The 15354-nt window shown below is 39.4% G+C and overlaps 1 protein-coding gene across 2 annotated transcripts in view; it reads right to left on the bottom strand.

Moving 5' to 3' along the window:
- for (cGMP-dependent protein kinase for) overlaps positions 1-15354 on the bottom strand; it is a 241135-nt gene that overhangs the window by 91817 nt on the left and 133964 nt on the right. For both annotated transcript variants that reach the window (XM_019060185.2, XM_019060184.2), the window contains one exon: positions 7898-8064. In XM_019060185.2, the coding sequence (XP_018915730.1) occupies positions 7898-8064 (167 nt within the window). The remainder of the gene's footprint in view (positions 1-7897; positions 8065-15354) is intronic.

The following is a 15354-nucleotide window of genomic DNA, read 5'->3' as shown; positions in this document are numbered from 1 at the left end:
AGATTAGCTAGAAATAAAAACTTCTGTCCAAAAATCAACGCCCCGGGTTTAATATTAACCGAGATATCGCTATTTGAAAAATTAGGTTTATGATGTCACATATCCACCTCGATTATGGATTCCACGATTTCTTCGACCTCTGGAATCATCAACCGGTGATACACTCATTTGCACAGGTTGAAAGCAAGGTGGAAGAAACCAAGGGTGTCACTACTGCAGTGGATGATGCCGTAAACCAAATTTTTCAAAAGGCAATATCTCGTTAAAATTACACGGAGTCTGTCACTATTTGGACCGATCTTATTATTTTTAGCTAATCTGCAAGAATCAGGCATGCAAAACACAATGCTGCGACCAGCGCATCTGACCCGTTGATTCACCTGCTTTAATCGAGTGTGCGACCATGCTTCACAACAAAAGAGTTTGACGGTTGGGGTCCTCACATTTATCTCCTTAAGTCAAAATACGGGTATTATCCACGAAAAAATTCAAATCTTTGCGATGGTGTGGAGCAAAAGGGTTTCTCAAGAGGCAAGCTCTCTCTGCATGCTGTGGTTGCTACGCAACAGCGCGTTGCGCGAATTTCGGCGCAGGCAATAATAATCAGGGCGCCTTCAATTTTTTTCCTGCAACACGCGCATCCATGGAGTACGAATAGTTGTATCACTTGCATTAAGGCGCTGTGATGAAATTTAACTCCTTTCGCGAATCCATCGGCTGAAAAACGAAGGGAAGCAAAGAAAAACAAGCGGGAAAGTTCTAATACTGTCGTATTAGAAAAGCGCTCAGGTGTTAGTCAATGTATTTAGTGAAGAAAGGAAGTATAAACTCCGTCGACTTGGCTGGGTAATGAAAATAAAACATCAGCTGATAGCAAACAAAGGTCACCAAGGAAACCGTAAACGCGTTTTTTCGTTTCCCGAAAATGATAGTCACCGTTGAGCTCATCAGGCGCGTTTTTTTTAGGCTTCATTTGAGTTCAACGATCAATTTCGATAAGAATTACTCTACCGCTAAGAAATTTTCTTATAGACAAACGATCGAAACTACCTGCGCATTACGTTAAAAGCGTAAAATACGGTTTTCACAGCTTTATTTATTTTAAAACTGGACCCCCCCCCCCCCCAAAAAAGCCTACACATCGATGAGCTGGTGCGCCATTTAAACGAATTAGCACTAGTATACTAGTACTCTAGAGGCAAGTCGAAATCAAAAAGCGCTGCCTATCGGCTGAGCGCTTAAAACAATGGTGAAGATAAAATGGACCACTAGACAAGGTACGAATTTAAGCATTCTGATACATGTATCTTAACCGAAATTTCACGTAGAACACGATTCGCGCAACGAAAATTACTGAAACCAACTCCTAACGAAGCTATTAACATTTTTATTTCACATTGGTTACGAGGAATTTGAACTGCCCGCTCACAAGAAACTCAAAGCTCTACGTAAGTCAAATCACGCACTACAACGGTTTCAGCAATCTTCTCAATCGAGCAATGTTCATTTCCCACCATGTGTTTTTCAAACTATAAGTAATTTGCTATAGCTGAGCCAAAGTTTCAAGATTGAGGTTGCCAGATTTTTTCATCGCAGAGACGTTCATGATAACGTTTACGAGCGATGTGAATCACGTAGAGCATGGAGTTTTCATGAGCGCGTGCTTTGAATTCACGCAACTAGAAGCATTAATATCTTCGGAAGGAGTTGATTTCGGTAATATTCGTTGTGCGCATCGTGTTTTACGTGAAATTTTGGTAAGGAAACGTGTATCAGAATGCTGAAATTCGTACTTTGTCTAGTGGTCCATTACCGAACCAAGTACCTCGAAAAGCGACTCCCCCCCCCCCGTACACATCCCCCGCGTACTCATCCCCGCGTACTCATCCCCTGTCACATTTTACAATTCAAAGGAGGCCTAATTGTCGCCTTTACTTAACATATCGTGTATTTTTTTCCGTTATTTGATGATGATTGTAAAAAAATGTTCGCAAAAAAGTCGAGCAGAATTTTCACGAGATAATGAAAACGAGTGAATATTTTCAAACTGAATAATTTACCGTGTTAGAGGTCCATGATTTGGTATTTTCGCCACGGCTGTGACTGCAAAATCACTCGGACCAATTGAAACCGTTGAGTGCTCCACTAATTTCACAGGATATGATCGGCGGAAGTAGTGGACGCACTCGAAGCGGAAGCACAGTTTCGTCGCATCCATTTGTTTAACTGTTAAGACCGGTTGCACAAAATTAGCTCAAGCGATTTCTAGAGCGCTTGGCAAAGCGCTCCAGTTCTGATGGTCTGCGCATCGGAATCAGGATTCGAGGAGAAACTAGCGGAAAACTCGAATTAGCGTCCACGTCTTGTTTCCATGGGAGAGAGCCAGCCAAAAGAAATAAATTAATGACCAGTTATTTAATTTGACCGATTCGTTTTCCTGCCTTCCGAATTTGCTGATTTGTCCCAGTCATCGTGCTGGTCACAAGTTTCATGCTCTCCGCAGCTGCCATCGTGACTGTCAAATGGACCGTGCTCAGCAGAAAGGAACCAAGCCACATTAGCTACTGCCAAATTTAACGGGGCAATTTAATTTTTTTTATTAAAACGGTTGTGGGGATTTTTGTGCAGATTTTAGTGAATTTCCTGCACATTGCGAAGCAAATTCCTCAAAATTTTCAAAGGAATCCGCACAAATTTTCAAAAAATTAGTAAGTAATACTGCCGTGCTAAGAAGGAACGCCGTATGAACATTCGAGAAATGCTAGAGTTCCTTCGATAAAATGTTTATTTTTGAGAAAAGGATTTTTCAGATATTTGAGATTAAACTGTGAACGAAATCGTCTGACAAATTTGAAGAAAAATATCGATAAGTTTACCAGGAAATTCGTGTTTCATCAAAGGGACTTTGGCAACGTCTGAAGGTTCATGCGGCGTTTCTCCTTAGCACGACAGAATATAGGTCATCTCAGAAGCGGGTTGTTTGGCGGAGGGTCGATAGGGAAAAAAGCGAATGATAAAAAGACGCAACTCCTTTTTACGGGAGCCCCGGAGAGCGGTGCGTTGTAGAGCATGTGCGTGGATGCGGCTCGAAGTTCAGTTAGGTCTTTATGTCTTTTAGGTAGCGACGCGACGACTTACGAGTATATTTCATACCGGGAAGGATCCGAGATGAAATACGAACCGGGAGACATATTCTGCCGTGTTGAGGAAAAACGCCGTATGAGCATTCGAGAGTTGCCAAATCTCCTCCGATAAAATGTTCATTATTCAGGTAAGTTATGACGATTTTCTCTCGAAATTTGTAGAAAATTTAGATCTGATCGCGGATAAAGATACGAAAAATTCGAAGAAAAATATCCGCAGGTTTCCCCAGAAACTCATATAATATCAATGGTAATTTGACAACGTCTGAATTTTCATACGGCGTTCTTCAGGAAGACGTCAGTACTGCTGTGCGAGTTCGCGTCCAATGCGTGCAGGGGCCAAAATGGACCGCGCACATCCACGTTCACATCCAGAGCCAATGGAACAACCCGGTTTCAAGTTACCGGACGAATTGGAGCAACCGTTTCCACATCTTTACACTCTCCTGACCTCTTTCTTCTCCGAGCAGATTTACCTCTTCCTGTGATAACTTTATTGACGATGGGTCACCAAGGGTAGGAGTTAAAGCACTTTTTAGAAGTCAGAACTTGGTCGGGAAGAGGGCACGAAAGGCTTGCAATAATGCTGATATTGTGTTGCTGATCAAGGACTAACCCATCTCTGATATGATTTCTTTTCTACGTATGCATTGAATTTTCCTCCACATTCCGAGGTACCTAGTTAATGGTTGTGATTGGCTCACAATTTTACGCATATAGAAAAATTTCCTGCATGAGAGGGCTTTGAAGGAACACGGGACAAAGAAGTAAGGGTTATTGGATATTCCCGATTGATTGTGGTAGATGAATTAAATTACTGACCCAAATGTTGCGGTATACTGTACCGTGATTGATTTTAAATATCCATGTTTTTAAGAAATCGAAATGGTGCCACATTTTAGGGGATAACCCCCGACACTTTTTTTCCGAGGAAATCACGAAAAATTCAACCCTTTTCGTCCTGCTCTAGCTTCCACGTGCATCATTTTTTGAATTTTCATCAATTATGCGATACGGTATGTAGTAGAGGATAATAGACCTTATTTTTTTTTTTTTTGGAAAACTTTACTTTTTAACGTTTCTTGCAAGTAGGACTGATTTTCTTAAAAAAATTTAAAATATTCAAATTTTTCTACGCTCAGGACGGGTAAAAAATGTAGAACACGAGAAGAAATTAGACACTGCTTTCAGATATAGTTAGAGTGGGGCTTGTTAAAGTCGTCTAGTTCATCACAGCAGAATTCAATGAGAGCCGCTGAAGGCATCATCTCTACCATGAGTATAAAAAGATCACACGGGCCAGGAATGATAAACCGAGGGGCGAGAGGGGAATGGGACTTGAGCGAATACCAGACAGCCACTTTGCAGAAAAGTAAAAAGCGTATCAACAAAGAACGTGCACACAAATGGGTGTCTATCTGGTCTACCTTATGACCCTCCCATAACTGTACAGCCGATGGGCTTCGGGCCCAAGGTCGCCCACTTTTTTCAACTGTATCGCTCATATTTTGCTCACAGTTGCCGAGCTCACGAAGAAAAAATGAGAGAAAGACCGTTGGTTTGTGTTGTATGCATTGGCGTTTCTGCATTTTGACGTATTTATGTTAAAATAAACTATACTATGCACACGATTGCACCAATTGAATCAGAGGGAGCCATGAAATACGGCAAATCCAAGTGCGCAAAAAATTTCAGGCAAGTAAGAAGCCTCCCTCTTCTGCCAATTTTTAACCTGAAAGTGTGTGCGTGTTGTGTGTTCAAAACGCAACCACGAAAGCATGAAGAGGATAGCATTTAAGGCTGTCTTGCCTGACAATAACCTAGCATGAACATGAAAAATACCCTTTTTACGTAATCGAAATAAAATCAGACGATTTTTAATCATCCAAACGATTTCTGGGAGTCTTCCGGACGATTAGTGGCAATTTGAGCAATAACGGAGGCTTCTTTCAATACAATTTTCCGGTCAGAAGCTTCTGTGTCCGTTTTCTCAAAACATCATTTTTGCACTTACTTCTCTCATCGCTATCACGAATGATATATATATGTAAGACGGAAGGCATAGTACTGGACGTTTGATGAATCCATGATGGAGGTAATTTTTTTTTCTTTGTAATCTGTTACTTTTTCGACTGCTACATCGCTTATGTAGCATTTCCCAATTTCCATTCAGACATCCAACTTTCAATCATCGCAATTTTCCCAGAATTTTTAAAATAATAAAAAAAAAAAAATAATCGCCGGTTTCCGGTTATTTTTGGAATCTCGAACGAGAGAGAGGCCATTCTTCCAGGAACGCACAGACCCACTACTGTATACGCTTTCTAAAATCGGACCGAGAAATACTGATCGAAAGATCTCAGTTTGTATCTTGGGTTCTTGGGCGAAATCTGGAACAGTATTTATTGCTACAAGAACATCACAAATATTTCGCCAATCCTCCACGTCTATGGTTCAGCCTAAACGCAGCCCACCCTCGGCAAAATAAAGAGACAGGACGGGGACATAGACATAGGAAACTTTGAATTGATGCAACAATCTCCTTGCATCCCACAGACTGCGTCGTTAAAGTCATCACTTGTAATTAACATCGGCTAGTCGCGAACTTATTGCGGTGAAAAAAAAAACCTTCCTCCTCTTTCACTCCTCCTTCCTCCAACATTCTACAGGGTTGTCAAGTTGATAACAAATGGAAAAACTTATTAAATTAAATTTCAAAATGTATTCCTTTACAAAATATATTCCATTTCTTCAGAAAAATCAACACAACACAACTAGGAAACAATTTACGCACCGAAAGTAGTATAATAATTATGTGCACAGTGACAAATGGCTTTGAGGCTCAACAGCAGTTTCAAAATTAAGTTCTTTCAGGATTCAAAAGAGAATGGTGGACGCTGCATGCAAATGATGTAGAGGCGTAAAATGCGAGGTTTTAATTGCTTTAATTACTTCAAAAAATGATAAAAATACATTTTGTATTGAATCACGCCCAAACAACGGACGTTACGGTTCATTATCAACGCGTTGAAAATCAAATTTTGTAGGAATATTGGCGCCATGTTGTACACCCGCTTACTAACTCGAAAATTGCCGACACCTCCTTCTGTTTTTCTCTATGATATAAATATTTAACATTGTAAGTTGCATTTTATAAGATTGAAAATACGTGTGGTTGATAACGTGTCGCCAAATCCGATTTTGAAGCAAAAAAGTAATTTCCGGCGATAGATTGGTAATATTCATAAATTTTTCAGATTTTCTTAATGTTTATTATCTTCACGAAAATTGCAATACTGCGATAAAATTTCGATTTCTGACCGATGAAAGTCACTAAAAAGTGTTTACAATTGGCAACACGGTTATCCAGTGACATTTAAAGCGGTGATCTAACCGCCAGACAGAGCTAGGAGTTTCAAAAATGTTTTCAAATCGTTGTTTAAAGACTCCTTGAGAAGACTGTTGCCAGTACATCGGACATATTGTATCCCAAATGTAACTGTGGCGTTTCTCGCAAGTTCACAATTTTAGATTACGTCCGTTCAAATGCAAGTAAAACAATCGATTATAAGTGAAGCATTACTGCCTCGCCAGTGGCGAGGCGTGAATTCTCGATTAACGTGAAACTGTGGTACAGAATCGATTATTAAGGTGCTCGTTGCGAACACCCTGTTTATCGATCCTTTTCCATAGGTTAAATGACAGATCAATCGATATATCGCAAAGCACGTCATGCCACTGTGCCTCACCAAGACTCGATATTTATAATGCATTTGAATGGAAGTAAAGCAATGTTGTCAATTTACAAGAATCGCTGTTGACTGATCGTGAAACCATACATAAATCATACCCATAGGTCAATTTCGGACCGTGAAATAGAAATAGGGTTGGCTGATTGATTTTACAGTGACAAAATCAAGACACGAGGCTTGTTTTACGGCGACTCCATAAGAGGTCCACAACGATCAAAGAGCCCGCGCTGAAAAAAAGCCCGGGCTTAAATCGACAAATGCTCGAAGGGAGGGGGGGGGAGGATAATAAGCGTTATCCGGAGAGGAGTGCGGGCTCAGAGCGCGGCAAAGGCGTTGATTGCATCAAAGCAGTGCGGCGAGGCGGTGCAGCCTGCAGCGGCGCGCGAAAGGCCTAACTAAATTTTGAGATGAGTCCTGTCACACATTCTGCCGAGCTTAGGAAGAACGTCGTATGAGACTTCAAAAGTTGCCAATTTCCTCCAATAAAATAGGATTTTTCAGGGAAATTTTTGAATGTTTTTCTTTTGATTTCCAGAGAATTTAGTTCGTAACAGGATCTACAATTATCTGAAAATTTCAAGGAAAAAAAGTATAACTTTCTTCAAAGATATTGACGAAAATTTATACGGCACCTTCTATAATTGGCCGGCTTTTGAACTATTAATTGTGGTTCTTAATTTCTTGCCCTGTCTAGTTGCCCGCATTCTCTTACAGACGTACAGGGTCGTGCTAAGGAAAAACGCCGCATGAACATTCGAATTTTGCCACATTTCCAGCGATATAATATGAATGTTTGAGAAAAGATATGAGCATTCTTCTTTGAAATTTTTAGATCATTTAGATCAAATTAAGAGTGAAACTTTGGGAAAAATTGAAGGAAAAATATTTTCAGGTTTCCCCGGAAAATTAGTGTTTTATTGAAGGAAAAATGGCAACGTCTGAACGTTCATACGACATTCTTCTTTAGCACGGAAGTACAGATGAAGGGTAATTATATCTTACCTTCCATAACATAAACAATGGAGCCGACATCTCCTTCTTTGATTATGAGACTTCCTGCCTTGTATTCGACGGGGTACATACAGTCAACTATCTCCCGAATTTGAGCACTTTCCAAATTTTTCATAAAGTCATTGTCCAAAATAGCTGACTTGATGAGCTCTCTCGATCTGAAACAAAATGAAATGCGAATAAAATAACTGTCGGTGAAAGCCAAATTATTTTCGTGCGTTTTGATTCAATTATACATATAAATTGAACGACAAAATTCAAAATTTACTTATGGAAAATTTCTCACGTCGGATGAGAGATCTTCCATTATTTTTTACTACATCTTCATGCTGTTTTCCTCATGGGAAAAGGTCGAAATATTGTTCCCCATCATACATTTTGGCAGTGAAACTCCAGTTTCGTATATTATTTTCTATACATTTTTTATTTCCGTATACGAGTATTTACTGTTTCCGTAAATTTACTACTTCCATTTCCCTCTCCTTCTTTCTATAGTATGAGACAGCATTAATTGACACTTCTTTAGGCATTCTTACAAAATGGTCTTTAAATATCGAGAGGAAATCACTCAAAATTTTGGAGAGTGCTGATAATAAGTCGTAATTTAAAAACAGAAAATGAGACAGAAAATCCTCGATTCTGCAAATCGAAAAAAGCGATTTTATTATCGATGTTCTTGAGCGCGATGGTTTATAGAATAACGACAGTACAGCAAGTGCGAGTAAAAAGTCGAAGAATTTGTGCGAGTACGAGAGGAGGAGATATGATAGATCCGGAGCGGGATCCCCAATGCGCGGTATGTATGAGAGAGCGAAGCGCCTTCAATACGAAGGATATACCACAAAGTAGCCTCCGCGATGGTATAGTTATCGCCTCCGACACTGAAGGCGAATACATCATGGATTCACATCCGCGATGCGCCACAGCGCAACGTGGTCGATGGGTAATAACACTAACACGATTGTCTTGATCAAACCAACCATGAAGTCCCCGAGCTTTGGAGCACATGAACATCTGATTTTCAGAACAGTTCAAAGACATGGATAAGTCAACAAATTGTGAGTGATTCAGAATGTAATGATAGGGTCTTTATTCCCAATTATGTATGTTCGGTTTAGGCACAATTTGCTTTTGTAAATTGGACTGCATTTTGCAATTAGGAACTACTAACTTTCGTTCACCCAAAAAAACACCTATCTACATAGAGAAACTAATTACACATATCGACGGTGAAACTATACCAAACCACGTATCTCGGTTTGCGACGTTGCAGACTTCCTGTCATACTTTATTTTTTTAATGAAAAACTACTTGTCGTCTGGTCTTGAAAATTTCTGTGATTTTTCCTCTTTGTGCGGGAAAAATTCTGTGAAAATTTCAAGGAATGATATTGATTTGGTCGACTTCAAAAAAATAAAATGCGAGCGTAGATTTTTAAACACCGCAAACGAGATACGTGGTTTGGTAGTTTCACCGTCAATATGTTTCCTGTGAAATGAGCCAATAAATCGCGGTTCCTCATTGCAAATTGCAGTCCAATTATTGACAAATGAGGAATTTCATGGTTGAATTCTTCATGTTCGATGGCATCATTCGGTAAACACATCACGGCACGGTCTGTCCTGTTCTGGAGTCCAGGGAGAGATTATTTTACCTCTAAAAGTTAAAAATCCTCGACTTTCCAGTCTAAACTTTTTGTACGATTTCTCATGCTTTGCACAAACATTTTCTGCGTAAAATCTCTTGAAACTTCAAAATTCATGAGTCGAGAATTTAAAGGTGGAAGCACTAATATTCATTGATAGATAGTGGGAAAATGGTAGAAAATTATATAATGTTTCGACCGGAGAAAGTGATTTCAAGGTTCTTCAGCGAAATTCTCTGACTTTTCCAGAGCTATCAATGACTTTCCAAGAACTTGTCATCCCGTAACTGAATTTACACAGAGTTTTCTTCGCACGGAAAGGAAAAAATTGGGAAGTTTTCAAGAATTAACTTTGAGTTGTTTTTCATTGATAAAATAAAGTATGACAGGCAGTCTACAGTGTCGCAAACCGCGATACGCGATCTCGTACTATCACCGTCGATCAGTGGCGTGGCGTGCTTTGCGATACATCGATTGTTATGCCATTTAAACCTATGGAAAAGGATCGATAAACAGGGTGTTCGCAGCGAACAACTTAATAATCGATTCTTTACCATAGGTTTAAATGGCATAACAATCGATGTATCGCAATTCACGCCACGCCACTGCCGTCGATATGCATTATTATACTCACTCACGATAAAGGCACGAATATTAACTATATGGTATCCGAGTGGCTCCAACCATATAAGAAAAACCATATTACAACCAAAACAAAAAAATGGCAATTGGAAATTGGAAATTTACAACCATATAAGAATTTTACATTGTTACCATTCAAAAGGTAAAATAAATTAATTTTTAGATTTTAGATAAAACCATGTTTTAAATATCTAGTTATTAAATATAATAATTTAATTAAATATTGTTTATTATTTACTTATTTGATAACCTAAATTACAGAATTAAACAATAGAAACCTTTAAAAGTTAAGTATTAAAGTAAAATAAATTTAAATATTAAATATACCTAAATAAGATTGATTTCCATTTTCCATTTTCCATTTGTTTCCTTTATCTATACCTTTGTCTATCAATTTCGATGATCAGCCCGGAGTGCTTTCTAAGACGTCTCCTCGTATTAGCAAAAAAGAAGCAGTGTCATGGGAGTCTGACGATGAGCGGTGAAAGAGCAGAGCTTATTCATTAATGAATACTTCTTTCTTGGAGCATGATTAATCATAACCGAGCCCATGTACGCACTTGACGAATTTTAGCCGACATAAACATCGAACAAACGAGCCTGGTGCATAAATCATTTCCTCACATCGTGCCGACTGGACGCCATTCAGCAGAATCACCCTAACTACATTAGACGTTGCCTCCTTTTCCTCTCATGCTTTATATTTTCAAATGAAACGCAGGCGAACAGCGGGCTGATTATTGAAATTGATAGACAACGCGATAGACAAAGGAGACATAGACAAAATAAGGCGATCTTGATGAAGGAAGCCGGTGGTTGCGACCCGTTTCAACCGACAGGATTGCTCCGTTCTCCCTTTGTCTCTTTTGTCTATGGGTTTGTCTATTAATTTCAGTAATCAGCCCGCGTGAAAAAATGTCCCAGAGTGCCTGTAAGAGCGTCCTGCTGCTGCTTCCCGCATCGGATTTCTATTTGAAACGACAGGATTTTCCATCGACCCATTGGGATTCTGGTTGTCGCAACAAAAAAAAATATCGGAAAACCGGGATTTCGGTTGTCCTAAATAGAAATCTGATGACACAATTATCGACAGTTGGGGTTAATGAATGAATTGTGCATGATTTGATTGTGCATGATACGAAAACCAATGTGGTAATTCTATTTTATGTCGGGTTGTGTTTTTTTATAGGGATACTCGGTCACATAATGTTTTAAAACTCTCGTTTCTATTCATTTCCCCTGAATTATGAAGCACTTAATTCACTTACACTGGAAAGAAAATACATTGGATCTAGAGTCCAGACTCTTAAAAAAAAAACATTGACAAGATAAAATACTCTTGATTCGATCGGATTTTTGCTTAAAACAAGAACCAAGCCTCTTAATTTTAGCGGATTTCATTTTAATTTAAGCTTAAACCTGATTGAATCAAGAGTATTTTTTCTTGCCAATATTTTCAAAAGTCTGGACTCTAGATCCAATGTGTTTTTTTCCCAGGGTAGGAAAAATTACTAAGTTTGTTTTTCGTTAAACATATATCGAGCAAATTAGGCGACGTGAGATGTAATTAGGCTCCTTCTGTTTCATCCGCCCAAATTTTGTATTTTTTTTTAGGCAGATAGTCATCTGCGGAAATTAATATGGCCAGTTGCCCTTCCTCCTTTTTTAAGTTCCCTGTTTAGGTATGGGTTTAAATAGTGACATGTGTTGAAACGATACTTAGGAAGAATCAAAAGTGACATAATAATGAAGAATGAGGTATCACTGTTTCTCCATTTAAAGGCTTTCGTGGTTATTACTTCTATCACTTTTGTACCATTAATTTCGTCGCTGGGCAAATTCGCATCATGGGAGGGACCTCATAGCATAGTGTGGGATCAAAGCCTCATTTAAGGGCTTGCCGCGTTGAGACATTAGCCACTGCCTTTCATGGCAAAGAGCTCAAAATTACAGTTTAGCGTCATTTCTTGCAAATAATACCCATGGTTGCCACTACAAGAACGAGAAGAATAATTCTTGCAGTTGCCACGTTTTAAAGTCAACCTAAGTATTGAATAAGTAACTGAACTTCATATTTGACGAAAAGGAGCCACTATTTCTGACTCCATCATCGAAGCACCCATCTACATCGGGAGACTAACGACACATACGTTGTTTCTAAAATAAGCTAGAAATGAAGGCACCTTATCGCAAAAATTCAGTCAAATTGAGGATTGCACTAAGGTTGTAAGTGAGAATCGTTAACTGTAGGAACTGACAGTTGGCTAGAATTACGTTTCAGTAGGTTTCGTACAACATACGTAGCGAGCCCCTTCACAATATTCATATCTTTCGAATATTCTGGTACAAAATAGAGCAAGAATGTTTGAATATCAATACTGCGTCACAGGAAAAGCGCGGTGTGCTTCAGCACTGAAAAAAAAATCTCGGTGTATTTACTAAGAAAAGGGTAAAATTACCAAGAATTCAGGGTTCTATTTAGTCCCAATTTTTTCTTGGTAAAATTATCATTTATGGAATTGGTAATTTTACCGAGAAATCTCGGTAAAATTATGAAACTTTCCCGGTAATTTTACTGGACCTTGGTAAAAACACCAATATTTTTTATCGACTGTGGTAGAATTACCGAGATAAAATGGCAAAGTTACCGGGAATTGATTACCAATAAAAGTGGTATTCTTACCTGAAAAAACAGTAAAAATGCCGGTTAATAGGTAAGCTTACCAGTCTGTCTTGGTAAAATTACCAATAATTGGTAAAAGGTACCAACGGACCTTGGTAAAAACACCGAGAATTTTTTTTCAGTGAGGCACATCGTAAAAGGTACGAAACCTTCGTAGTCTATGCAATCTGCGTTACATGCCAGTACACATTAGCTACTCGCTTGGGTCACTTTAGCACATGAATAGGAAAAATTCCTTCATATGAATAACAAATCGACCTGAAATAGACAAGTGGGTACATGAATAGGAAAAATTCCTTCATATGAATAACAAATCGACCTGAAATAGACAAGTGGGTACATGAATAGGAAAAATTCCTTCATATGAATAACAAATCGACCTGAAATAGACAAGTGGGTAGTTGGACACGTAATACATTTAGCGCAAACTATGAGAAATGCATCCACCACTATATAACAGAAAACACAGCGCTTTTTTTCTGATTGAAATTATCTTCCTGGCTAGAAAGGGACTGGTTGCCTTAATTAAACTCACTGGAAAAAAAAACACATTGGATTTAGAGTCCAGACTCTTGAAAACATCGACAAGAGAAAGTACTCTTGATTCAATCAGAATCTAGCTTAAATTAAGAACCAAGCCTCTTAATTTAAGCGGATTTCGTTTTGATTCAAGCAAAAATCCGATTGAATCAAGGGTATTTTTTCTTGTCAATGTTTTCAAAAGTCTGGACTCTAGATCCAGTGTGTTTTTTTCCAGTGCTCTCTAAACTTGTTTTCTCTCCACTGAAAAGCGGCAACTTGGGATGGAGAACTCGAGGTCCACTAGAATCAATACCTAAGCAAACGATTCCGCTATACGAACACTTATGGCGCAAAAGTCCTATTTCTGGGATAACAATCCCGATTTAGGAGTGTGCTGCACTGAAGTGCTTGGAGCTGGCTATTCATAAACCCGGCAATTATAACTGCGCTGAGGTGTCATATTACGCCACGGTTGACATTCGGGACGCCTCGACGTGACGGACAAGACAATATCCTATTACAGTTTAATGACAATTACCCTTCGATGCGAATCAGTGCTAAACGTTCGGTGAATTGGGATTGGCCAATGGCGAATCCCCTTCATTTCGCAGATGATCTGCAGTGTTGCCAGGTCTATGGAGCTTATCGACGGTGTAAGCCCTCAACCACTTGTCTCGTTTGCGGTGTTTGAAAATCTCCGCTCCTTCATTATTTTTTTAAAGGTGAACAAATCGTCATCGTTCCTTGAAGTTTTGACGACGCAAACCGAAATACGTAGTTGCAGACTTTTACATCGTCTTTATGCTACATTTTTTAAAAAGGAACTACTATTTTAGGCTTACGTTAGAACCAAAGTAAGTGCTGATGATGTTCCTTTGTTGGTAAGTGCTCGTTCCTGATTCTCTTTCATCTTCAACGTCCTTGGTTTCCCACCATCTTCCTAGCCTTGTATCTTTATTTTTCCTCCTTTCCTCTGTTTCTTCTTCCCATTTTTTCACCTCTCTTTTTTCTCCTTCTTTTTCCTCTTCTGCTTTCTCTCTTTCCTTTTTCCCTCTTCCTTAATAACTTCTACCCTCTTCTGTAATCTTCTTTTTCCTCTCTCTTTTCTTTTTCCGTTCCTTCTTCTCCTTATTCTTCTCCCCCATGTTTATCCGCCTTCTCTTTCTCTTTGATTTTCCTGTTGCAGATAGGCGATTTTGTACATGAGCCAAAAAACTAACTCACCATTGGAAAATGTAGTCCATTAGTCCATATGGTTCACAGATAATTCCTTAAAGCTACGGAACCTTAGGCGCGTCTGGACGCGGCGTCCTGGACGCCGGCGGAAAATGCTGCTACCGAGTCGAGGGCGAGAAGACGCTCACATTTTAGAGCACGGCACCTTAGGAGCGGAATCCGTGGATTTTTTCCGCTCTGTCCGCCGTCAATTTCTCGAATTTTCGTTGATCGGACAGTATGCTCTGGGCCGCGAAAATGGCTGTACGCGCTTTTTTTTAGGAGGGTGTGGATTCGATCGACAAAAATCGACCGAAAAATAAAAACGTGAATCGATCAACACCAATCGATGGACAAATTACTAAAAAACGGGTGTCGATTCGATCGACAAAAAATGTGGATCGATAGACGAGAAATGATTGACAATTAAAAGGAAAACCGGTATCTAGTCAATCGACATAAATCGATCGAAAAACCAAAACGTGAGCCAATCGACGTAATTCGATCGATTCACAACTTGGTCGATCGATTCACGGGTTTGTCGATCAACTCACAGGTATGTCGATCGACTCATAGGTTTGTCGATCGATTCGCAGGTTTGTCGATCGACTCATAGGTTTGTCGATCGATTCACAGGTTTGTCAATAGACTCACAGGTTTGTCGATCTATCCACGGCTTTTGTCGATTGATTCACGGGTGGGTCGGTCAATCCACGGCTCTTGTCGATCGATTCACGGAAT

This window comes from Bemisia tabaci, chromosome 1 (genome assembly GCF_918797505.1).
Source record: "Bemisia tabaci chromosome 1, PGI_BMITA_v3".
In the NCBI taxonomy this organism is placed as follows: Eukaryota; Metazoa; Arthropoda; class Insecta; order Hemiptera; family Aleyrodidae; genus Bemisia; species Bemisia tabaci.
Note: the sequence above shows the minus strand (reverse complement) of the source record. Positions and strands in the feature narration are given on the sequence as shown.